This window comes from Oncorhynchus clarkii, chromosome 16, assembly GCF_045791955.1.
Source record: "Oncorhynchus clarkii lewisi isolate Uvic-CL-2024 chromosome 16, UVic_Ocla_1.0, whole genome shotgun sequence".
In the NCBI taxonomy this organism is placed as follows: Eukaryota; Metazoa; Chordata; class Actinopteri; order Salmoniformes; family Salmonidae; genus Oncorhynchus; species Oncorhynchus clarkii.
The window spans coordinates 42,233,282-42,259,950 of NC_092162.1; the positions used below are offsets into that span (position 1 = coordinate 42,233,282).

The window sequence follows — 26,669 nt, forward strand, 5'->3', positions numbered from 1 at the left end:
GGCCACAATCTCCTCTTTTGTCTAGATCCTCATCTGCCACATGTGCTGATTGAGGAGGGAGACATGACTCTGGAGGAGTACGATGATCACCTCGCGGGGAAGAGTGACTTCATCAAGGCCACCAAGAAGGACTCCAGCAATGAAAAGAAAGTGAGTGCTGCATCAGATCTGATATGCATCTTACACAGCAGCCTTAATGAGAGACAGAAACAGCTGTCAGAAAATGACTTTTAGATTAAACAGGCTTTGTAAAATGTCAAGATGCTGCTTATAATTAAAGAAGAAAAGTGTGTAGCATAATAAATATTCAAATATACTCATCAGACAATAAGACCTTCTGCAAATATTTGTATGTGTATTGATTTGGACCCCAGCAGCTACACTTCCTGGAGTCCAAACGCATTAATGCACTTGCATTACACATAAAACAAATAATAAAACAGTACATCATATAACATTATTACACCACTACATATCTACAATACAAAATGTCCCCGCTGTTCCATAAGGTGTATTTTTATCATTAAAAAAAAATTTGGATTCTACTGCTTGCATCAGTTACCTGACGTGGAATAGAGTTCCTTGTAGTCGAGGCTTTATGTAGTACTGTGCACCTCCCATAGTCTGTTCTGGACTTGGGGATTGTGAAGAGACCTCTGGTGTCATGTCTTGTGGGGTGTGCATGGGTGTCCAGCAGTGCTAGTAGTTTAAACAGACAGCCCAGTGCATTCAGCTTGTCAACACTTCTTACAAAAACAAGTAGAGATGAAGTCAATCCCTCCTCCACTTTAAACCATGAGACATTGACATACATAATTATTGTTAATGTTAGCTCTCCGTGTACATTTAAGTGCTGCCCTGTTCTGAGCCAATTGTAATTTTCTTATGTCCCTCTTTGTGGCACCTGACCGCATGACTGAACAGTAGTCAGTGTGATAAAATTAGGGCCTGTAGGCCTGCCTTGTTGATAGTGTTGTTAAGCAAAGAGCGCAGCGTTTTATTATGGACAGACTTCTCACCATATTAGCTACTGTTGTATCAACATCCAGGGTTATTCCACGCAGTTTAGTCACCTCAACTTGTTAATGTCCACATTATTTATTACACGATTTGGTTGAGGTTTAAGGTTTAGTGAATGATTTGTCCCAAATACAATGCTTTTCGTTTTTGAAATATTTAGGACTAATGTATTCCTTGCCACCAGTTCTGAAACTAACTGCAGCTCATTGCGGCAGTCATTTCAGTTGCTGTAGTAGCTGAAGTGTATAGTGTTGAGTCATCTGCATACATAGACATAGACACACTGACTTTACTCAAAGCCAGTGATTAGCCACTCAAAGCCATGTCATTAATAAAGATTGAAAGAATAAGGGGCCTAGACAGCTGCCCTGGGAAATTCCTGATTCAACCTGGATTATGTTGGATTGGCTTCCATTAAAGAACACCCTCTGTGTTCTGTTAGACAGGTAACTCTTTATCCACAATATAGCATGGTGTAACACATATGTTTTTCCAACACCTTCAGTGCTTGATTGTCTCCACCAATTCTGTCCCCAAATAATTAGATTTTCTGATTTTAAGCATTCAATTAAAAAAATATATATCTTTTTTGACTGTTGCTGGGTGTTATCATCCACCATCAGCACCGGCCTGTACCCTAGCTGCCCTAAGCTCTTTCCTGGCCCCTTACACTAAGTCTGAATTTGTCCTGCTAGGTGACCTAAACTGGGACATGCATAAACCACCTGACCAGGTCCTAAAGCAATGGGACTCCCTAAATCTTTCTCAGATTATTACCAATCCCAAAAGGTATGACTCCAAACACCCAGAAAAGGCTACACTCCTTGATGTTATCCTCACAAATAATCCTGATAGGTATCAGTCGTGTGTTTTTTGTAATGACCTAAGTGATCACTGTTTAACAGCCTGTGTTCGTAATGGCTGCTCAGCAAAACGACCTGTCCTTATTTGTCATAGACGCCTGCTAAAAACCTTTAATGAGCAAGCCTTCCTTCATGACCTGGCCTCTGTAAATTTCTATAGAATCAGCTTAATCCCTTCTGTCGAAGACACTTGGAACTTATTTTTTAATATTTTCTGTGGTATTGTTAACAAACACGCCCCATAAAGAAAATGTGTTATTAAAAACAGGTTCAGCCCCTGGATCGACCGTGATCTGGCAAAGGTCCTCCTCCACCTCAAGAATTCCATTTGGTGAAAGGCTTGGCACATGCATAATCAGGCTGACTGGCTCTCATTCAGGAAAATGAAAAATAAGTGGACTCAGGCTATCCGGAAGGCCAAAGTTAGTTATTGAAGGAGCAGTTCTCGCTCTGTGGGTCTAAGAACATCTGGAAAATGGTTAAAGACCTGGAGAATAAACCCTCCTCCTCACAGCTGCCCATGTCCCTTAATGTTGATGTGGTTTTTACTGACAAGGATGGCTGTGCTCTTTTATCACCATTAAGTTAGGAATCCTATTTGACTCAGCCATGCCTCCTTGCCCGTCCAACATTTCCTCATCTCCCACCCCTTCTAATGCGATTAGCCCTGATGCTCCTCCCTTTTTTTCCGCCTGCCCCGCTACAAAGTTGCTCCCTGCAGGTGGTCACTGAGTCTGAGGTGCTAAAAGAGCTCCTTAAACTTGACCCCCCAAAAACATCTGGGTCAGATGGTTTAGACCCTCTCTTCTTTAAGATAGCAGCCCCTATCATCGCCAAGCCTATCTCTGACCTTTTTAACCTGTGTGACAATAATACTAGTATGAACTCGGACCCAGGCGCAGAGAAACACAGCAGGCAGAGGTAAGGGTAAATCCAGAACATTTACTAAGGTCTTCACAGAACGAAACAAAGCAATAGCACACTAATCAAAACATGAGACCTAAGCAAAGATCCCTGCCCACAGAGGAACCTAAATAGCCAGGCAACATGTGAACTGAGAATCAATCAACCACAGGTGAATCAAACACAGGGCAATCAACCACAGGTGAAACCAATAATAACAATCAGGGGAACCTGGACACAAGAAACAAAGTAAGGTGCCCTCCAGCGGTAACCTAAGGGAGCACACTCAAAAATGAAACAGAACTTTGACAACCTGTCTCTCCTCTCTGGGGAGGTTCCCATTGCTTGGAAGGCAGCCACATGAGTCCTTTATTTAAAGTGGGAGATAAAGCTGATCCTAACTGTTATAGGCCAATTTCTATTTTGCCCTGTTTATCAAAAGTGTTGGAAAAACTTTTCAATAATCAACTGACCGACTTTCTTGATGTCTATAGTATTCTCTCTGGTTTGCAATCTTTTTTCCGCTCAGGTTATGGATGTGTCACTGCAACCTTAATGGTGCCAAATGATTTCCCCTTTGCCCTTGATTCTAAGCAATGTTGTGTTGCTATTTTAATTGACTTGGCCAAAGCTTTTGATACAGTAGACAATTCGGTTCTTGTGGGCCTGCTAAGGAGTTTGCTAACTATCTCTCTCAAAGAGTGCAGTGCATAAAGTCAGAACATCTGCTGTCTCAGCCACTGCCTGTCACCAAAGGAGTACCCCAAGGCTCGATCCTAGGCCCCACGCTCTTCTCAATTTACATCTACAACATAGCTCAGGCAATAGGAAGCACTCTCATCCATTTATATGCAGATGATACAGTCATACTCAGCTGGCACCTCCGCGGATTTTTGGAGGTGCTCTACAACAAAGTTTTCTCTACAACAAACGCTCTACAACAAATCTTTTCTTCGTGTTCATCAAGCTTTCGCTGGCCTTAACTTGCCCCTCTCCCCACCGGTGTGATTACTACCTCTGAGGGTTTAGAGCTTGAGGTAGTCACCTCATACAAGTACTCGGGAGTATGGCTAGACAGTACACTGTCTTTCTCTCAGCACATATCAAATCTGCAGGCTAATGTTCAATCTCTATCATATTTGCTCCTCTTTCACCCCAGCTGCCAAACTAACCCTGATTCAGATGACCATCCTACCCATGCTAGATTACAGAGATTTAATTTATAGATCGGCAGGTAAGGGTGCTCTCGAGCTGCTAGATATTCTCTACCATTCGGCCATCAGATTTGCCACCTTATAGGACATCACTGCACTCTATACTCTGTAAACTGGTCATCTCTGTATACTTGTTCTGGTGGAGGCTTATTTATAAAACCCTCTTAGGCCTCACTCCCCCCTATCTGAGATACCTATTGCAGCCCTCATCCTCCACATACAACACCCGTTCTGCCAGTCACATTCTGTTAAAGGTCCCCAAAGCACACACATCTCTGGGTCGCTCCTCTTTTCAGCTCTCTGCAGCTAGCGACTGGAACGAGCTGCAAAAAACTCTCAATCTCTTGATTCAAAGACTAAATCATGGACACTTACTGAAAGTTGTGGTTGCTTCGCCTGATGTTTTGTTGTTTCTACCTTTTTGCCCTTTGTGCTGTTGTCTGTGCCCAATAATGTTTGTACCATGTTTTGTGCTGCTACCATATTGTACTGCTGCCATGTTGTGTTGCTATTATGCTGTGTTGTCATGTGTTGCTGCCATGCTATGTGGTTGTCTTAGGTCTCTCTTTATGTAGTGTTGTGGTATCTCTCTTGTCGTGATGTGTGTTTTGTCCTATATTTTTATTTTTAATCCCAGCCCCCGTCCCTGAAGGAGGCATTTTGCCTTTTGGTAGGCCATTGTAAAAAATAATTTACACTCCAGGACCTTGAGATGCTTCTTACGGAGCCAGTCCTTAGTTGCCCTGGCTGTGTGTTTCGGGTCGTTGTCATGCTGGAATCAGTTCTTTAAAAATAAATTTTCAGAAGTTCCGAGCTAGCCTTCCTAATGTCGTTTGACCCCACATGGACTATGACAGCGTCAGCTCCCAGAATTTGTTGTAGAACGGTCGGAAGCAGCCCTGTAATGTCCTGTACTCGTGCTCCAGAATAGCACAGGGTTTTTGCCCCCATACCTTTTGCAAGTTTTGCATGATTCAGGTATTTTACATAATTCCTGTGTCCATTATTATTACATAAAAGTGTTTGATTTATTTCCACCTCTCTGAAATTATTGTTAAACCACATATGACACACATTGGAGCTACGGTATGTTATTTAAATGGTGAGTTTATAATTTTTCTTGAGGTGAAATCATGTGTCAGTACAGATTGTACCTTATTCTCCACATGTCAGAATGGCACAACAGTGGTAGACACACATACATCCTCAGTGACCAGTAGACCTAAACGGGAGGGAGAGAGAAAACACTTACGCCCTAAAATGGTGTGTGTGTGATTAAAAAGGCGTTACTATGGAAACAATGAATGGTCCTCAGCCTTCTGCTTGGATCTACCTGAAAGAACACATGCACCAGTTGATCGAGTGCCCTTTCTTTCTCAAATAATGTGTCTCTTAAAGAAAAGAAAATCCTTGAATTATGAAATATTTTTATTTAAAGAAGCATAGCTGTAATTCAGTTTATCAAAAACATTCCACGTGGAGAATATTTAACTGTTAGATCTATGTATTTCATGCACCTTTTTGCATTAAGGAAACAGCTGTGTTGTAGTTTAGATTAAGGGAACACTGTTTTGTTAAGAGCTAGCTCTTTTTAATGCTGATCTTATCAGATGTGATTTGTAAGATAACTATATTTAAAAACAAATGCATGTACAAAGTTATTCCAATATGTGGATATGGCTCTCATTCAAAGCTTGCATGATGTCATTTTGATCTCATTTTCTTTCGTTCACCCTTCTCTTACTGTATCCTGTTGACCATGTGTAGACTAGATATCAAGCACTTCACTCACCATGTTATCCTCTGGACCATGTGTAGACTAGATCTCAAGCACTTCACTCACCATGTTATCCTCTGGTCACATGGCCATATGTAGGTGGATATCATTCGTAAGCGTCTCCACAAGGACATCCTTCACAACCCTGTGGTCATGCTCAACTTCTGCCCAGACCTCAAGTCCATGACCTCTGACCTGAGGAAGGTGCATGGAGAGTACATCTTCCTCATTGACCGCAGTGGGAGCATGAGCGGGGTCAACATCAGCCGTGTCAAGGTACTGTATGAGACTTCATAATAACCCATACATAACACATTCATAGGAAATGCATATAGTAAGCATAATTAACTACATTCTAAACTTGTTAATTCAGGGCAAAGAAAAATAAATTAATGAGAAAGGAATGATGTAGTATACTAATTAGGTGTCTTAAGTGCGGTTATACACAAATAGGTGTGCTATTAATGACTCAATGACTCACTGCTCATAGAAAGTAGTCTTTACAAAAATGGAGTGAAGCTGCCACACCTTTAAATGGAATGGTCAATGGAAACTCAGCCCAGCTCAGACTTTATTTCCAGTGCATCTGACCTGAATTACCTGAATGGGCCAGGCTGAGTGATGTTTGACTAACCTCTCTCAGTCTGTGATGCACTTCGGGCCAGGAGGGATGGGCCTCCTCTTCCTTTGACACTCTCTGATACCCCAAAGTCTGGCTTAAAGGCTGGTCAAATCGATGCAACCATTCCTCGTCTGTTTCTTTGAACAGCCAGGAACTCCCCTAAAATGCCAGGCCCCAATTTTATATCACCTTTGACTGAATATAAAGAGAATGAGAAATGTAAACATCTATTTGATACCACCTCTTAAAATACGGAGGGAAAAAGAGGAGGAGATTATGTGGTTGATCTCTAGTTTTCCGGAACAGAACCATTATTGTCAAATCTTGAGAACCAATAAATCATTTTATTTTTAGCTCCAAAAATATGACTCATGTCTAGTATATAATTATGCAATTTGGTGAAGTTATAATGCTAGTGATAGGCTAAACACATTCCAATTCACATCATGTCATGATATTTCAGTTCTTCAAGCCAAGCCCCCTCCATTTCTACCCCTCTCTCTCGCTCTCTCCCCACCCGTGAAATTTCTGTCTCATTTCGTGCCTGCACCATTCAAACATGTAAACAACTATCTTACCCGATCCACAGCAAGCTGCTCTATCTGCAGTAATTGGGGAAGTAAATTAATGAGCTAAATGTAAAAACTAAGTTGATTTCAGAGGTTACTGCACAATACTAATACTGCACAATTTAAACACTTGCACCCAAATCCGCCCTTCCCTGATACATAAATGTAATGAATTTACTACAAACTTCCTGTATTATACATATGCTAAAATGTCTATTCTACTAAGCCATTTACTTTCTGTTCATATTCTTATCTTTTCTTATTTCTTATTGTTGTTTCATTATCAAGAAGGAACCTGTAAGTAAGCATTTTGTTGGACAGTGTATACCATGTGTATCCTGTACATACAACTAATAACACTTTAAACTTTAAACCGTTTGTAATAACTAGCCTGATGCCAGAGAAGACCGTGTTAGAGGAGCTGTAATCTGGTCGTACTGCTGCAGCCAAAAATGTTTTAACAATTTTCCTCATATAGGTAAAGAACACTTGCAGCAGGTGAACAAGGTTGATTGTTAGACAATGACTTAAAAATTGACTGCCTGGTCTGCCTGTCTTGTTTCTTTTCTTTTTGCTCTCTTCCTCACTCTTTCCCACTTTTCTCATTCTGCTCTTCGACCATGTCTGTTCTGTTTCCAGGATGCCATGGTGGTGATTCTGAAGAGCCTTGTGCCTGCCAGCCTCTTCAACATCATTGGCTTCGGCTCCACATTCAAAACACTGTTTACTACCAGTCAGAGCTATGATGAGGTATGAGGCTGACAGGACATGTAGTGTTTCTGCTTTCAGGTCAATATTAATTAACTGCATGTCATTGATAAAATCTCTATTAGTAAGTCCTTAATCTCATGGGCCAGATTTGACAACTACAGGTAATCGAAGTGTGAGTCAGAGACACATTTGTCTATTGAGAGATCACTTTATTGGTCAATTGCATACAATATCCAACCGAAATTTGACTTCCACTTTTAACCCAACCCATAGGAGAGGTGCAGGGGCTGCCACACTGAGCACCCGAAGCGCTGTTGTTTTGGGGTGTTAAGTGTCTTGCTCAAGGGCACAACTGCAGGCAATAGCGTCTAGAATTTGATACAAGCAACCCTCTGGTTGCCAGCTCACTTGCCACCAGATTTTTCCAGTCAGACCTGGGATTTGAACTGGCAACCCTCCGGTTGCAGGCTAGCCTTTCTAACTGCTAGGCTATTAAATACTACTATGCTTTTTCTCTTGCTTTCTACATTTTTCAGGAAACAGTAACCATGGCTTGTGAGTACATCAAGAAGATCCGAGCTGACATGGGCGGCACCAACATCCTGGCACCGCTCAAATGGATCCTGAGGCAACCAATGCACGCAGGTCATCCTCGCATGCTCTTCCTGCTCACGGACGGGGCTGTCAACAACACAGGGAAGGTCATCGAGCTGGTCCGCAGCCATGCCCGCTACACCAGGTAAACAGACAATCCACATGTACCTGTCCTTCACTTCCTCTTCTTACAGGCATTGGGGGAATCAATCAGTATGCAAACCCACTTTACACCATGGTGTAAAGTGGTTTATGGGTATTGTTAAATTGCTGTTCGTTTTGCCCTAGCTGGAGGCTTCTAATCTAAACCCGTTACAAAGTGCCCCATTTGATACCACGTGTGAATCAGACGGCCTCGGGCACCACTTTAAGAGTTGTAATGGAATTGGACACAAGAACAATAGCAGCACAACACTAACTAGCACAGTAGTCATATTAAATCTGATTGAGCTTGCTAATGCATTATGCACAAAGCAAATAAACAACATACCATTCAGACATGTAATCAAGTCTAGGGGATTGGAGGGGGCGTTATTGCAAAACCTTCCCAGCTAGCACATTTGGTTCCTTGGAAGTTCACATTGGTTGTGGGAACGAAGCCGTTTCCTGACTGGTATCTTTCTTTAAATGATCTGAGAACAGAAGTGAAAATTTCACCTTTTCTGGGAATGTAAACTTTTAGAGAGGTTCTGAGAATGTTCTGGGAGGTTTTATTCATGAGAAATGATAGGTTTTTATTTTTTATTTTAAATAACTTCCACTGAATATTTCATTAAGACAGCTAGCTTATTGTGGCTTAGCACAGATAGGACACATGGACATTTATTTCCTTAGGCAGTAATCATGCAAACACAATTATTTTTTTATTGTGACAAGGCATCAGTAAGATTTGAGTCTATAATCTTCTGTTCTCTATCCATGGAATTAGTCCACTGCGCCACCAGGATGGTGCTAGCATGCGCTTCCTTTTTTTTTTTTTTTTTACACATGCAAAACTGTTAATATTCGTCTATTCAAACAGGCCTCATTTCAAACGAATCAAGCACTCATTAAGATCAGGTGTGGCCAATAAGTGGGCGTGGCCAACACACCTGAACACACTTAACAAGGAAGAGGATAGAGAGTTTTGTTGATGCTGACAACGGAATGTATATGTTTTTAAATAACATTCTTAGAACGTTCTCTCAAAGTGTTCATGGATAGTTTTCTTAACGTTCTCGGAACAACTAACCCTTCGCTAAGCCCCTCAAGAATTTGTCCAATGGATAAAAACTGTCGTCGAGTCCTACACCTCAGACAAGCTCAAGTTTAAAACACATTAAATTTAGTTTTCTTTAAAAAAAATACAGTGTTTAAATGGTTAAATAATTTAACAGTGCACCAGGGGTACTTGCTACTGATTCCTGAAATGCAGAGCCTGATGGAGTATTTTTCGAATCTGAAATTATACTTTTGTTACATTGTTTGCTAGCTCAGCTGGTTAGCCAGCTCTCAGTCTCATTGGCCACCAAATGTTGCTAATGCTAGCAAGCCACTTAATATAACTTGCTTTTTGAAATGTATATTAGCTAGCTAAGTTAGTCATGTTATTAATACAACTGCCATCTGCTGTCGACATCAAGATTTGAAAGCAGTAACTAGTTAGCTCCAAAAGTGGTTAGTAGCATTTCCTGCATGCTGACAGTGAATTGCTAATAACCCATACGCAACCTTCCGACTATACAGTGCCTTCTGGAAGTATTCAGACCCCTTGACTTGTTCCACATTTTGTTACGTTACAGCCTTATTCTAAAATGTATTATATAAAATAAATAAAAATCCTCAGCAATCTACACAACACTCCATAATGACAGAGCAAAAACAGGTTTTTAGATTTTTGGGGGGATTGTATTACAAAAAAAATAATATATATATATATATATATATATATATCTTATTTACATAAATATTCAGAACCTTTGCTATGAGACTCAAAATTGAGCTCAGGTGCATCCTGTTTCCATTGATTATCCTCGAGATGTTTCTAAAACTTGTTTGAACATTATTTCAATTAATTGTACATTATTTGGGAAGGCACACACCTGTCTATATAATGTCCCATAGTTTACAGTGCATGTCCAAGCAAAAAACATATCGTTAGGTCAAAGGAATTGTCCGTAGAGCTCAGAGACAGGATTGTGTCGAGGCACAGATCTGGGGAAGGGTACCACAACATTTCTGCAGCATTGAAGGTCCCATCGGGGGGGAAGGGCCTTGGTCAGAGAGGTGACCAAGAACCCAATGGTCATTCTGACATAGCTCATAGCTTCCTCTGTGGAGATGGGAGAACCCTCCAGAAGGACAACCATCTCTGCAGCACTCCACCAATCAGGCCTTTATGGTAGAGTGGCCAGACGGAAGCCACTCCTCAGTAAAAGTCAAATGACAGCCCGCTTGGTGTTTGCCAAAAGGCACCATGTGAGAAACAAGATTCTCTGGTCTGATGAAACCAAGATTGAACTCTTTGGCCTGAATGCCAAGCGTCACACCTGGAGGAGACCTGGCACCACCCCCCCGGTAAAGCATGGTGGTGGCAGCATCATGCTGTGGGGATGTGTTTCAGCGGCAGGGATTGGGAGACTAGTTAGGATCAAGGGAAAGATGAACGGAGCAAAGTGCAGAAACATCCTTGATGAAAACCTGCTCCAGAGCTTTCCGAAGGCACTATGTGTGGTAAAGTGAAAATCTGAGGCCCACACCCAACCCTAACCTAATAATATAGAAAATGCATTCTAGGCTAGTCAGAGATGATGGAATAATTTGACAGGGGGTGCAGGATTATTTTTTTTGTTGCCTGATTTTAGTTATTTCTGCTTATCATTTCCGAAATTTTGGTAGGATGTTTGTTAGTCAACTTGTCTATAATTACAGTATATACATACAGCTTCTCTTCTGTCAGTAGGCCTATATGTTGCCCTAGAAGACTGAATAAACCCTTACTTATCAGAATGTCATAAATCTATAGAATTAATTCTTCAATCTAGTTGACTTCGGTAAAGTTTTCCATGTGATTTCTGCTTCTTTCTCCGACCAAAGAAGTTTAGAGACCGGGGAGAAAAAAAAATGGGAAATATTTTCTGTGCAAAATTTCCAAATCACATCTGTTTGACCTGTTGTAAGAAATAGAAAGCTATGAAAAACGACCAAACAGCTATGAAAATGACCATATTTTATGTAGTTGAAATAGGCTACTATCAGCTTTTAAAGATAGCAACACTACAGATGGAACTGCATTCACATTCTCTCAAGATGCTGAAAGGAATAAATCATATTTCTCCACTCCTGTTCCCGAGTCAACATTTTGCCTACATTTGGTGTATCATTTTATTGCAAGAAATGCTTAATTCTGCAAGAGTTAATATAAAGGTCATGTAAGATGTTATAGACCTGCAGTGTCCAGAGTTCAGCTTCCAATTAAGCCATCTAAACAGTAGGCTACAGTTTCCTTGAGGTGCCATACGCCTATTTGAAGTCAGTCTTGCGACTATCCAATTGGTATAGTATCCATAGTTTCCAAACATTACTTTTCTGGCCCTCCCATTTCTTTATTTTCAACTTCGCATTTCGCAGCTTTTCGCTTATTGACTTAAGGATGCGCTATGCGGAAATCACTCCTCCATTTCCTGGTTGCTACAATTCTAATAGTCCCCTAATTTCAGTTTACGTGACAAAACAAGCAAGTATAGTGTAGAGAATCATTGCACCATCTAAACCATTGTGAAATATATTTTACATAATGAAAAATATTGTATTTTCAGCTGTTTGAAGCTGGTGTACAAAACCGAAAATAAAAGATGCAAAAACGAAACGTAAGAACGGAAAGCATAGAAATAGGGCACATAAAACAGATCTACTGCTTCTTCGACTTGCTTTCAATTAGAATGACCGATCTATAACACAAATGTTTATGTGAATTTGGTAAGGTCACCCAAAAAGTTACATATATTGCAGCTTTAAATTCCAACATTGTCCTTTTCGCCTCCATGGACAGACATTAACATTTACTGACCGATCCCAAAAGCATTTGTCGATTAGCGTGTAGGCTGTTTGGCATTCATACAGTTTGGCTTATAAAGTTTAGGCTTATACGCAAATGCCAGAGCATAAAATGATGAAATAAAAATGCCAATGTAGCCTATAGATATAAATTGCACAAGAATGATAGGCTACATTTATGGATTTAAGGTATTGTTTTCTCTTTATTCAACACGCCCGCCACCACCCGCCCTTAATCCACACAATATTTCATGGCTCTAAACCCGCCCCGCGCGGACTGCTGGTTATGAATCAACCCGCGCAACATTATTGGGTATGGTAAAGTCAAAGCAAATCACAGTGTCAACAAAGTCATATGGTAATATACTAATATTTTCAAACACTGCAACATCTGAACATGGGGAGATGCTCTGAACATGCCCCTGAAGAATCAAAACACCAGCTGTTGATAGACCAAGACCGCCAATAACACAATACTGTCTGCAGGGAATTGGTTATTGTTTCACTTTGGTTGTTGCATCTCCAATCCCAGTCCGCAGTCATCCTTTCTTGAACTACAACTGATGTAATTAACTTAAAATATTCCCCTTTTTAAAGGATGAATAACCCCTAGATGATTGGATTAGATACACAGTGGTCTGGCCAATCCGGCCGCGCGTCCAGAATCATTATTGCTCCACACTCACAAATCAGCACATCCCCGGTCAGTGGACAGCGAAAATACTAATGAACCTCTGCTACCAGGTTTGCATCACAAATGGCACCCTATTTCCTACATAGTGTCAAAAGTAGTGCACTATGGGCCCTGGTCAAAAGTAGTGCACTGTATAGGGAATAGGGTGCCATTTGGGACACAGACCACGTCAGACATGTAGTTATGCTAAAGGTTGCGCCTCCTTTTTAATCCCCGCTGTTTGCCCTCAACAACTATGCAGAGTGGCCATCACTGGTGCATCGGCTGATGCTGAGATGGAGATTGACATCTCTAATTTGTACTCAGTGTGACATGTGAAATGAAATTGACAAACCTAATGGGGAAAACTGATAAGGAGACATGGCATTTGGCTGCATGATGATGAAAATTGACCATCAAATTGACCATCAACAGAGTTCGATCAACAGAGTCCGTCTCACTCTCGGTCCTCATCAGGCTAGTGATGGGTAGTTCTGCTCTTTTTACTGACTCTGATATTTTCGACTAATTTAGTCAAAAGAGCGAATCTTTAGACTAATTTCATTCATTTGACTCAATAATGGCCAGAGCCACTAGGACCCCCTATCCATTTTTATTTACAGACGAACGATGAACTGAAAACTCAAAAAGAGTCATGAATGATTCTACAAGCCTCTTGTTCACATGTACCGCATTCAAAACAACTGGGAACTCAGATCTGGGAGATCTCCTACTTCTGACTTCAGGGTGTTCAAGACAACTGGGAACTCAGAAGAAAACAAGCTCCAACTGGGTAAATTTGTTTTGAAGGTTCATAAAACTCAGAATTCCTACTCGGATCTCTTTCATTGACTTCATGATTCGTCCTCGTTTTTTTCAGAGTTCCCCGTTGTCTTGAAAGCACCAATGTTGTTCACCATAGGGGGTTTATTGGAGCTGTCATTTGTGACTGAGACTTGTAAGCGTGTGCTTTAAACGATGTACATTTGTTGATTGCTAGGCATACAGATTCATATTTCTTGATACATTTGAATCGAGGTCTAGTTAGTGAACTACTCCTGGCGCAATACATTCATTGACTGCTTTGGGGGTGCCTGACGACACACTAAGTTCTTCCACTGCTCTGTCATTTGCTACATACTTCTCATTGCAGAGAATTAACTACATTTCGCATCATCTAGTTTTCTGCTGCTATGTGCAGCAAATTACATGGACTTATAAACCAAAAACTTTGTGGGGGAGGGAGGGATGTAATATACCACCACAACTTTAAACTACTGGACCATCTCAAGAGGTCTCTGTGAGGGAATAAATGTCTATGAGAAATAGGGTGTCTGACGCTTATGCGACTCCGATACCTACAGACATTTTCAGGCCGCTGGTCTTTCCAGGCCACTAAGCCACTGAGATGTGAATCTTGTTTTGGCAGGTGCTACACCTTCGGCATCGGTCAGAGTGCTTGCAGGAGACTGATGACAGGACTGGCAGCCGTTTCCAAAGGAACGGCAGAGTTCTTGGCAGAAGGGGAGAGACTGCAGCCCAAGGTCCTCATTTCCAATGACATGTTTATCCTCCTCTTTGCGACAACCAGCTATTCTGAATGTCATAGAGGAGGGCCATTATGCAGAGGATGCAAATTGTTCAGACAGAGTGCTCTCCACTGTTAGCAATTAACAATTCATTTTGTTGAATAAAACGCCCATTAGAATCAGTCTAATTCACAGCATATGTTATGTTTTAAAAGGGTCCTTTATTATTCCATTCTCACAGGCTTACAGCCTCTAGTCTTGTTTTCACAAAACAAATTGCATTGTACAGATGGAGGGAATGTCATAATTTCAGTAGACAATGCGATATTCTAGGAATCCGCGTTTCACCTCTATAATGCTGGCACTCAAGGAAGGCAATGTCCTCTGCATCTCTGCCCGTACTCTCCCAGATCACTGAAACTCATAAGAATAACTTCAATAGATCTCTGTTTCTATTCTATTTCAACTGCATCTCTCTATCTGTATATTCTCCCAGATTATTAAGTCGCTGAAGAAGACCATGGCCCCAGTGCTGAGTGACATAGCCATCGACTGGTTGTTCCCTGACACCAAGGAGGTGTTGCTCTCCCCAGTGGGCTCCACATTCCTGTTCCCTGGGGACTGTTTGATTGGCTACAGCGTGGTGTGCGACACCACGCGCTACCATCCCAATCCCAGATCTGTAAGTAGGCCTACACCTTGACATAAAGTGGCTATGTAATATGTATTCATATTTCTTAGTGTGATTAAGATCCCTCACTCCTGAACGAGAATCAAACACATTATCTGTTTCCCTCTATTTCAATTCAATAGAACGTCTCTATGTTAAGTGATTCAAGTGAAGGATGTGGATTATTTTTTGAAGGCTAAAATATCCTCTCTGATGAAAGGTGTCGAAAAGCTATATCTTGAAATGAATGTCTCGGTCAGCAACTATCAATTACACTCCCAAGTGGTGTAGAGATGCAGCACTCAGACATTTCTCTTTCAACTCTTCCGCCAGGATAAAAGGAGGCGATACAGTATGATGCATTCCAATGTGTCAGCTAGCTCAGTGTTTTACCACTCCCAAGAGGAGGACCCAGAGACGACTACAGGCTTCTCTGACGGTCCAGGAATGCACAGGGACATACACTCCAGCCTGCCGTTGGACTCCTATCTGGACTCCATGTCAGAAAGCAGCCCTGGCCCCACAGAACACAAAGCCATGGGTAAGAATCTAGAGGTCTGAGATCATCTCTTCCTTTCCACTGGTTCAAATGCCATTTTTGTTTAGTTGGTCCAATTCATGCGGTAACAATCACTTGGTCAGACATGATCACACATTCAGACATGAAAACGTGTATTTGTGCACACAAATGAATGTGATCTTTTCACAAACCCATAGGAATAGAGAGCAAAACGTCACCTAGAAGACGTGTGTATAGCACCAGCCAGATAGTGGAATACAACCAAAACATGAAGAAGACCTGCACTCCCAGTGACCCCAGCTCTGTAGAGGGGAAGAACCCACTGAGGAGAGCTAAAGTCCAGGAGCTGAATGGACAGACCAGCCCTGACTATGGAGCACAATGGAAGACTGAATACCACGTGAGTGCAGTGTCTGTGATCTTGTGGCACTGCCAACAGATCTGGGTCTCGACCCTGGAGACTGCAGTTCGATTCCTATGTCCCCTCTTTCTACTGTGTCTCTGTCCTCATCTATCTCACACTCTACTTATAACCTGAAGAAAAATGACTATGAGGAGAATTGTTCAAAAAGAAAAACATGTATAGAAATCATTAGAAACATGTCTTAATATGATACATATGGTTCATTGATTTCAATCTTCAAATAGAATCGTTTAAGTGACAATCCAATTTATTCTTTGTTCATAACCACACAAAAGCAATTTAAGAAACACCACAGAATACCTAAGACATTGGTGCAAAATGAATAGGCTTTCATGGTAAAAGTAAAAACCATTATTCTGGAAAATATCGTTTTTTACAGGTTGATCTTGCAGCATATGGCATTTTGTACACAAACATGGAAACCCCAAATCTCTTTCGGACAATTATATTGTCTTTTCGATAAGATATGCCAGGAAGTCAGTGTTGAAATTGCAGTGATGTTGGATGAGTAATAATGGCGTGGGAGAAAGCGATCTGACCCTGGGCTGAGTTGGAGTGTAATCACGAATACAAAAGAGGAATGTTCTCTCATCACTAATGAGGGCCACCATCATTTCATGAATGATAATGGACTGTCTGAAAGTTGCCCAGAGTGCATTGGCATAATGAGGCAAGGCTCACCTGTCATTCCATGGTTTCTGCCCTTGTACAAATGATATACTTGGAATTTGACTTTGATCTGCATAGTGTGATAGTTAATAGTGCACGCAAGACTTGGTTCTGAGTGCAGAAATTATTAATCTGCTTATTAAGACAAAACAGGTTTTATGGTCATCAACAAAAAGCGTATAAAGAAATATAAGAAAACATTTTATACAAATTGGCATCAGCTAATTCAAATTGTGGCATAACCCATGTCATAAAAGGCGTTGTCCTTGATTTAGTGCAGGTATTCCCAAGCAATGCCGTCGGGGGTATGCCAAATAAAAATGTGATGACATATTTTCTCGCCTGAGTAGCCTCAGTGTTCAGCGAAATAACAACACAATGTCAAATACAGGTAGCCTTGTCAAATAATTAACATCCAATCACATTAACCGTTACTCTCTCGCGGGAAACGTAGGTGCTGGTCATGTTGGTATTTTGAGTTAAAATACTGATGGCGCAAAAGCCATGACAGGGAGACATAGTAGAGTGGTAACCCGCGTGCAAGTAGTTGCTCCTGGGAAGCGCCTTGGGTACACTGCAGCATCCACCGAGAGGCTCTTGCTGCTAAGGGAATGCCTGACAGCTTGAAAGACATTTTGGACACTACAGTAAAAAAATTTAACTTTGTTAAAGCAAGGCCCCTAAACTCTCGTGTATTTTCTGCAATATGCAATGACGTATCCGGGTGATGTTTTTTATCGCCTGTGTAATGGGTCCTATGTGTAGTTGGTGTAGAGAGTCTGGCGCAGGACAGCAGATATAAGTAATCAACATACTTTTACTCAAAATGTAAAATATACAAAGTAACAAATACACACACACCATGACAGACCGAAAATACAATATACAATCACTCACAAAAACCCATGGGGGTTTTGTAATTGTGGGATTGAATCAGGTGTGTAAAACAAAGACAAAACAAATGGAAAATGAAAAGTGGATCGGCGGTGGATAGAAAGCCGGTGATGTCGATCAACGAATGCCGCCCGAACAAGGAGAGGTGGCAGAGGTGATAGCGACTTCGGGGATGACTCAGAGGACGATGCGCAGGGCGATTCTGATGGAGACGGTGGAAATCCCGCAGCAACGAAGGGTCCAGGACGTCCTCCACCGGCACCCAGCATCTCTCCTCCGGACCGTACCCCTCCCACTCTACGAGGTACTGAAGCCCAACACCTCGAGTCCAGGATAGCTCGAACAGCATATGCCGGGGCCCTTCGATGTCCAGAGGGGGCGGAGGAACCTCCCGCACCTTAGCTTCCTGGAGTGGACCAGCCACCACCGGCCTGAGGAGAGACACATGGAACGAGGGATTAATAAAATAATCTGGGGGAAGCTGTAACGTGTAGCATACCTTGTTCAGTCTCAACAGGACTTTAAATGTCCCCACAAACCACTGACCCAGCTTCCGGCAGGGCAGGAGGAGGGGCAGGTTTCAGGTCGAGAGCCAGACCCGGTCCTCCAGTGCGAACACCGGGGCCTCGCTGCAGTGGCGGTCAGCGCCCTCTTTTTGCCGCCTAAAGGCCCGTTGTAGGTGCCCATGGGCGGCGTCCCAGGTCTCTTCCGAGTGCTTGAACAATTCATCCACCGCAGGAGCTTCGATCTGGCTCTGATGCCACGGTGCCAGAACTGGCTGATACCCCAGTACTCACTGGAAAGGAGAGAGGTTAGTGGAGGAGTGGCGGAGTGAGTTTCGAGCCATCTCTGCCCAGGGGATGAATGCCGCCGACTCCCCCGGCCGGTCCTGACAATATGTCCGCAGAAACCTACCCATATCCTGGTTTATTCTCTCCACCTGCCCGTTACTCTCGGGTTGAAAATCTAAGGTGAGGCTGACCGAGACCGCCAGACGTTCCATGAACGCACTCCAGACCCTGGGCGTGAACTGGGGACCTCGATCAGAGACTATGTCCTCAGGCACCCCGTTGTGCCGGAAGGCATGAGTGAACAGGGCCTCCGCAGTCTGTAGGGCCGTAGGGAGACCGGGCAAAGGGAGGAGACGGCATGTCTTAGAAAACCGATCCATAGCGACCAGTTGCCCTGTGAGGGAGGAAGAACCGTCAGGAAGTCCACCGACAGGTGTGAACACGGCCGTTGTAATTTTCCTCTGGGCAGGTGCCTGGGAGCCTTGCACTGGGCGCACACCGAGCAGGAGGAAACATAAACCTTCATGTCCTTGGCCAAGGTGGGCCACCTGTACTTCCCACAAAGGCAACACACCGTCCGCCCGATGCCAGGATGACCAGAGGAGGGTGACGTATGGGCCCAATAGATCAAACGGTCGCGGACAGCAGACGGAACGTACAGGCGCCCAGCTGGACATTGGGGGGGAGTGGGCTCTGTGCGTAACGCCCGCTCGATGTCCGCGTCCAGCTCCCGTACCACCGATGCCACCAGGCAAGAGGCCGCAAGGATGGGAGTGTGATCCATAGACCGCTCCTCTATGTCATACATCCGGGATAGTGTGCCTGCCTTAGCATTTTGGGAACCTGGTCTGTAGGATAGGGTGAAAACAAAACGGGTAAAGAACATAGCCCACCTTGCCTGGCGAGGGTTCAGTCTCCTCGCCGCCCGGATGTACTCCAGATTGCGGTGGTCAGTCCAGATGAGAAAAGGGTGTTTAGCACCCTCAAGCCAATGTCTCCATGCCTTCAGAGCCTTGACAACAGCCAACATCTCCCGGTCGCCCACATCATAGTTTCGCTCCGCCGGGCTGAGCCTCTTTGAAAAGAAGGCACAGGAGCGGAGCTTTGGTGGCGTGCCCGAGTGCTGAGAGAGCACGGCTCCTATCCCAGCCTCGGACGCATCCACCTCCACTATGAACGCCAAAGAGGGATCCGGATAAGCCAGCACGGGAGCAGAGGTAAACAGAGCCTTCAGGTGACCAAAAGCCCTGTCCGCCTCAGCCGACCACTGCAGCCGCACCTGTCCTCCCTTCAGCAGTGAGGTAATGGGAGCTGCTACCTGACCAAACTTCCGGTAGTAGTTGGCAAACCCTAAAAATCACTGCACTTCCTTTACCGTGGTGGGAGTCGGCCATTTACACACGGCTGAAATGCAATCACTCTCAACTCCACCCGACGTGGAAATGCGGTACCCTAAGAAGGAGACAGACTGTTGGAAGAACAAACATTTCTCAGCCTTGACGTACAGGTCATGCTCCAACAGTCGACCAAGCACCCTGCGCACCAGGAACACATGCTCGGCGCATGTAGCGGAGTATATCAGAATGTCATCAATATACACCACTACACCCTGCCCGCGCAGGCCCTGGAAAATCTTGTCAACAAAAACCTGGAAGACTGATGGAGCATTCATAAACCCGTACGGCATGACGAGGTACTCATAGTGCCCTGAGGTGGTACTAAATGCCGTCTTCCACTCGTCCCCCTCCCGGATACGCACCAGGTTGTAAGCGCTCTTGAGAAGCGCGCCCTGTGCATTGACTCGATCGCACTGGCGATGAGAAGCAGCAGGTAGCTGTACCTCACAGTGATCTGATTGATCCCTCGATAGTCAATACACGGGCGCAGACCACCATCCTTCTTCTTCACAAAAAAGAAACTTGAGGAGGCAGGTGAAGTGGAGGGCCGAATGTATCCCTGCCCCAGGGATTCGGAGACATATGTTTCCATAAACACTGTCTCCTCCTGTGACAGAGGATACACGTGACTTCCTGGGAAGTGCTGCGCCCACAACGAGATTTATCGCACAATCCCCCTGTCGATGAGGTGGTCATTTAGTCGCCAAATCGGCATATCCTGAGGGGATGTGCACGGTGGAGACCTGGTCTGGACTTTCCACCGTAGTCGCACCGATTGAAACCCCCACACACATCCCTGAGCACTCTCGTGACCACCCCTTGAATGCCCTATGTTGCCACGAAATAGTGGGGTCATGATAGGCCAACCAGGGTAAGCCCAGCACCCCTAAACTATGAGCAAATGAACGGTCAATAAAATTCCCAGCTCTGCCTGAATCTACTAGTGCCTTATGCTGGGAATGCGGGCAAAACTTAGGAAATTAAATAAACACATACATGTGAGCAACAGGGGGCTCTGGGTGAGTCTGGTGCCGACTCACTTGGGGTGACACGATAGTGCCCTGCCTGCTGCCTCGACTCTCTGAGGAACCCCTCCAGCACCGACCAGCAGTGTGCCCTCTGCGGCCACAGATGCTGCAGGGAATGGCCCCTCCTCCGGTCGCCCTAAGTGCAGCACCTCCCAGCTCCATGGGCGTCGGAGCGGAGGTGCTGGGGGATGGAACTGACAGGTCCCAATCCGGACGTCCACAGGCAGTCAGCAGGTTGTCCAGCCGGATGGACAGGTCCACCAGCTGGTCCAATGTGAAGGTGGTGTATCGGCAGGCGAACTCCCGATGGACGTCCTCGCACAGACTGCACCTGTAGTGATCGATCAGGGCCCTATCGTTCCATCCCGCGCTGGCCGCAGGGACCGGAAGTCCAAGGCAAAATCTTGCGCGCTCCTCGTCCCCTGCCTCAGGTGGAACGAACACTGTCCGACAGCGGCGGGTGAACTCTGCGTAATGATATAACGCCGCATCTCCTTCACACCATACGGCGTTGGCCCACTCCAGGGCTTTGCCTGAGAGGCAGGAGATGAGGGCGGACACACTCGCACGTCCTGAAGGAGCCGGGTGGACGGTCGCCAGGCATCCGGCAACCGTCCCATCATACTCCCTCGGGAGCGCGAGACGAATCCCGCTGGGACCAGGGGAAAGAGGGGTGGACAGTGGGACCTGTTGTAGTGGGGCTGGTGGAGGCGCTGAAAAACCTCCTCTCTCTAAACGATCCATAGTCTGCAGCACGCGATCCATGGCAGTGCCCAGACGTTGCAACATGGTCGCGTACTGCTGAACACGCTCCTCCACTGGAACAGGGAGGGCGTCTGCTCCTGCTGACTCCATTCTTCGGGTGAGTGATTCTGTAATGGGTCCTATGTGTAGCTGGTGTAGAGAGTCTAGCGCAGGACAGCAGATATGAGTAATCAACGTACTTTTACTCAAAATGTCAAATATACAAAGTAACAAATACACGCACACCATGACAGACCGAAAATACAATAAACAATCACTCACAAAACCCATGGGGGAACAAAGGGTTAAATAATGAAACAGTAATTGTGGGATTGAAATCAGGTGTGTAAAACAAAGAAAAAACAAATGGAAAATGAAAGTGGATCGGCCGTGGCTAGAAAGCCGGTGACGTCGACTGCCGAACGCCGCTCGAACAAGGAGAGGGACCGACTTCGGAGGAAGTCGTGACAGCCTGAATGATCTGAATCTAGGATTACAAGGACTTTCCGCAACTATATTCAATGTGCGGGACAAAATTGAGGCTATGATTAAGAAGTTGGAGCTCTTCTGTCTGCATTAACAAGGACAACACACAGCTCTTTGTCACTTCTGACGATCTGGGTTGTGACAAAAACTCACACTCATTCTTATGTTTAATTAATGTATTGTATAGTGTGTGTGTGTGTGTGTGTGGCAGGATTACAATGATGGCAAAAAAACAACATTTGAGAGTGCGCTGACCTTGGTGCTAGTAGAGGGGGTACGCAGCTGGAGGTTGAATGTTTGAAGGGGTACGGGACTATAAAAAGTTTTGGAACCACTGTAATCAGTGGAATGGGCAAAAACACGTTGCTCTGATGACTGAGTCTGTCATTACTGCATGCACAATGCCATCACTGTAATGGTCCTTATTAACACTTAAGTGAGCTTCTTGCCTGAATGGGCATGGTCGCAATTAGTCTATGGTCGGTTCACATTCGTGGGGAGTAAGTCAGTGGATGTATTGCAATTATTCTGGACTTAAATTAACATTGTAATAAAGTTTAATAACATCTTTGGTCATAGTATTTAGCTAAACATGTATCTTTATGTTTAACCCCTGACAGCCACAGCTAGTGAACCTGTGTGCCACATCTGCCACGGGTTCCAGGGAGCGCCCTGCCAACGGCGCTTCTCACACACCCTCCCCCCATCTGGAGTGGGCTCCCCAAGAGGTGGACCCAGAGCAGGCCCAGCCCCCCGGCTCCAACCTGCAGGCCGAAACCACCAGGAGCAGGGCTGACCCAGAGCACGCTCCAGGGGGAACCAGGAGCACCGGTTGGGAGGACTGCTCCTCCTCCACTGACCCTTCTGTCGGCAGCTTAGGAGACGCAGGTGCGTCCACAACCACAGCCCTCCCACTCACCCTAACATTGAGCAATAGTAGACACACTAATCGATCAAATAACTGATATCCCAGACAAGACGTCTAACTTCTCATTGTTGTGTTACCAGACTGCTACCCCAATCAGCTGTGTGAGATAGAAACCCCCCAGGAGCCTCCAGCCACGACAGATCTGAACACCACCCCAGACTGTCAAGAGGTGGTGAAGGGGGACTGTAAGGCCGTGGTGTCGGGCCTGCTCTGCGGGAAGCCAGTCAAGTGGGAGGTGACCTTTGACATAAACCCCTACCTGAAGGGCAGAGAGCGGGAAGAGAAAGTTCACGAGGAACTGTGGAACGAAACGTTCCATCATCTGGCTGGACGTTCCATTATTCAGGATTTTGAAAACATGGCAGATAAGGAGTGTGAGATTGAGCATGGTGCGTAAGACATGGGTAATATCTCATTGCTCAAATGTGACCGGATTCAGGATCGGGGTGTTTGATGTGATTTCCTACATCACAGTAGGGGTGTTAAATGTAAAAAAAATATTATTATTTTTTGTTGTTGCAGAAATGCCTTCTTGAACATGTTAACTTTCATATGCCTTAACTACAAACTTGTATGGGATCTGTAAATATGAAGAAAAAAATCTCAAAATTAGTTTAGCCCAGTCGAAAGCACTGAGCTATATAGGGAGAAAGGCAGGATCCATGATTGGCTGAGATAAGGGAGGGGGATAACAGAGAGACTACATTCTGGAGGAGAATGTCATGCTGACTCATGCGTTTACATATGAATTCTTAGAGATGGGTGGGTCTAAGGCTTAAGTTGTGAACATTGCTAAATGGTAGTAAAAATAATTGAATGGCATTTTTCTCCTACTTATCTCCAAAGTTATATAACATATTGTAGCACGTCACCAAGTTCAATAACAAAACATACACCAGTAGCACAACTAGAATGCAAATGGAAAGTTATTAGGGATATTTTTACACTGGGGAAGAAGTGGGAATTCACCAATTACTTCACAGGCCACAAGCCATTCTCGTTGCATGTTCCGTTCTCCAGGGGTAATCCTAAAACTCGGGTCCTCAGCCAATCCAGTTCAGTACACAAGGGGGTTAATCCGACAATCTAGGTCACAACGGGTAATCTCAGATATGATTCTCTCTTCTCCCACTCTTCATAACGCACGTTGGTCTCCTTACTCTGCCCCTTTGTGCAGGTTGCTTCCTCCTTTATCCCCAAGCACTCCCTTGCTTAGCGATCTACAGCCTTGCCTCGTTGGGGCAGGAAGTCCATATAAGGCTCAGGGGTGGAGCCAGTGGGCTGCAAGATATCTCCCCTCAATAACCACCCCTCCCTGCCATCTGCCACAGACCCCACCCCTCAGCTCTGACCAGGACGGTCCAGGGCGGTCCAGCTCCCTAGGGCATCGGCATTTCCATGGGCTGCACCTGATCTGTGGACGACAGAGAAAGTAGAGGGCTGTAAGGTTAGGAACCAGCCGGTGACGCGGGCGTTACTGTCCTTATTCCATGACATCCGAACCAGTGGTGCATGGTCTGTTACGAGGGTGAAGGGCCATCCCAATAAGTAATACTTCAGTGTTTCCAGCGCCCACTTGATCGCTAGACAGTCTTTCTCCACAGTGGAATATCTTTGTTTCCGCGGCAACAGCTTCCGGCCAATGTACATGACTGTGATAGGATGGCATCCACCCCTATTTCGGACACATCGGTCTGTACCACCAGTGGTTTGGAGAAGTCCGGTGTCACCAGCACGGGTCCAGAACACAGTGCTCCCTTTAGGTCCTGGAAGGCTTTCTCCGTCTCCTCGGTCCACATCACCTGGGCTGGTAGATGGCTCCTGGTCAGTTCTGTCAGGGGGCTGGCTAGGGAGGCAAAGTGTGGAATAAGTCTCCGGTAGTAACTAGTCAACCCCGCAAACGTGCGTACTTGCTTCTTGGTGAAGGGGCGGGGGAAGTCCCAAATCGCCTCCACTTTCTTCACCTGGGGTTTGACACATCCCCTCCCGATCATGTACCCCAGGTACTCAGCCTCCCGCAAGCCGAGCCAATATTTATTTGGGTTCGCTGTTAGCCCTGCCTCCCGTAAGGCCTGCAATACCGCACTTACTTGGTTTAGATGTGTCTCCCACTCGCTCCCCTGGATCACAATATCGTTAATGTATGCCGCCGCGTACTACCAATGGGGTCGGAGAACCCAGTCCATCAACCTCTTGAAGGTGGCCGGGGACCCGTGCAGCTTCTTATAATGGAACAGTCCGTCCAGGGTGACAAAAGCAGTTTTCTCCCATGCCTCGAGAGCTAAGGGCACCTGCCAATAACCCTTTGTCAGGTCGAGCATGCTGATAAATCGGGCAGTCCCTAGCCGTTCGATTAATTCATCAATTCGGGGCATGGGGTGGGCGTTGGACATTGAGATTTAATTTACCTTTCTAAAATCATTACAGAATCGAAAGGTGCCATCTGGTTTCGGCACCAACACTATGGGGCTGCACCACTCACTATTTGACTCTTCGATTATATCAGCTTCCAACATCGTTTTTACCTCGGTCTTGACAGCCTCTCTCCTTGCTTCCGGTAGGGTCTCAACTTCACCTTTTTCCTGGGTTTGGTGATGATGCTGTGCTGTACCAGATCGGGGTATCCTGGTTCACTGGAGAACACATCTTGGTTCCGGCCGACCAACTCCCTCAGCTCCTGCTTCTGGGCATGGCTCAGCTGCTTCCCCATTGGCACCTCCATCGGCTCAGTCTCTGTGGTAGCCTTCTTCCGGAAAATAGAGTAGAGTACATCACATGCATTCCATTTCTTTCGCAAATTCACATAGTAAATCTGGGTCAGATGCCTACGTACCGGCTGTTTGACCCTATAGTTAACTACACCCACCTTCTCAATGACATTGCATGGCATGCTCCATCGGGCCAAAAACATACATTCTGCTGTGTTGACAAACACTTGGTCTCCTGGCTGAAAGTCCCTTCGTTGTGCTCCTCTGTTGTACACCCGCGCTTGGGCCTCCATCATATGTTCCCGTACTAGGGGCCACAGGGTTGCCATACGGTTGCTGTTCCCAGGCTTCTTTAGCCACGTCCAGCAGCCCTCTGTGTTATCTCCCGTACAGGAGTTCGAAGGGAGAGAATCCTGTTGAAGCTAGGAGAACTTCTCAGATTGAGAACATCAGGTAGGGTAGCAGCTGGTCCCAATTCTTTCCGTCAGCCTCCATCAACTTCTTTTTCATCTGCTTCAGGGTTTGATTGAATCTTTCCACCAATCCATCTGTCTGAGGGTGATACACTGAGGTGCGCAACTGGGTTATTTTCATTAGCTTGCATAGATTCTTCATGATCCGTGACATGAACGGGGAGCCCTGGTCGGTCAATCTCTCGTCAGGAATGCCTACCCGGGAGAACAGCATGACCAACTCACATGCAATTCCCTTGGTGGCCATGGTGCGCAGGGGAATGGCTTCTGGGTACCTGGTGCATAATTCAGAATCACCCGAATGTATTGGTGCCCTCAGTTGCTCTTCTGGTTGAGGTCCCACCAGGTCCATTGCAGCCCTGCTGAAAGGAACTGAAATAATGGGTAGGGCTATTAAGGGACTGGGAAAATGGGGTTTTGGCACCAC

General features: G+C 45.0%; 1 protein-coding gene across 1 annotated transcript in view; it reads left to right on the plus strand.

Moving 5' to 3' along the window:
* LOC139367625 (von Willebrand factor A domain-containing protein 5B1-like) overlaps positions 1-26,669 on the plus strand; it is a 40,069-nt gene that overhangs the window by 4,371 nt on the left and 9,029 nt on the right. Inside the window, exons 6-15 of the mRNA XM_071105891.1 lie at positions 26-150; positions 5,877-6,053; positions 7,608-7,718; positions 8,216-8,418; positions 14,411-14,525; positions 15,007-15,192; positions 15,514-15,721; positions 15,898-16,100; positions 22,754-23,021; positions 23,142-23,450. Of these exons, the coding sequence (XP_070961992.1) occupies positions 26-150; positions 5,877-6,053; positions 7,608-7,718; positions 8,216-8,418; positions 14,411-14,525; positions 15,007-15,192; positions 15,514-15,721; positions 15,898-16,100; positions 22,754-23,021; positions 23,142-23,450 (1,905 nt within the window). The remainder of the gene's footprint in view (positions 1-25; positions 151-5,876; positions 6,054-7,607; positions 7,719-8,215; positions 8,419-14,410; positions 14,526-15,006; positions 15,193-15,513; positions 15,722-15,897; positions 16,101-22,753; positions 23,022-23,141; positions 23,451-26,669) is intronic.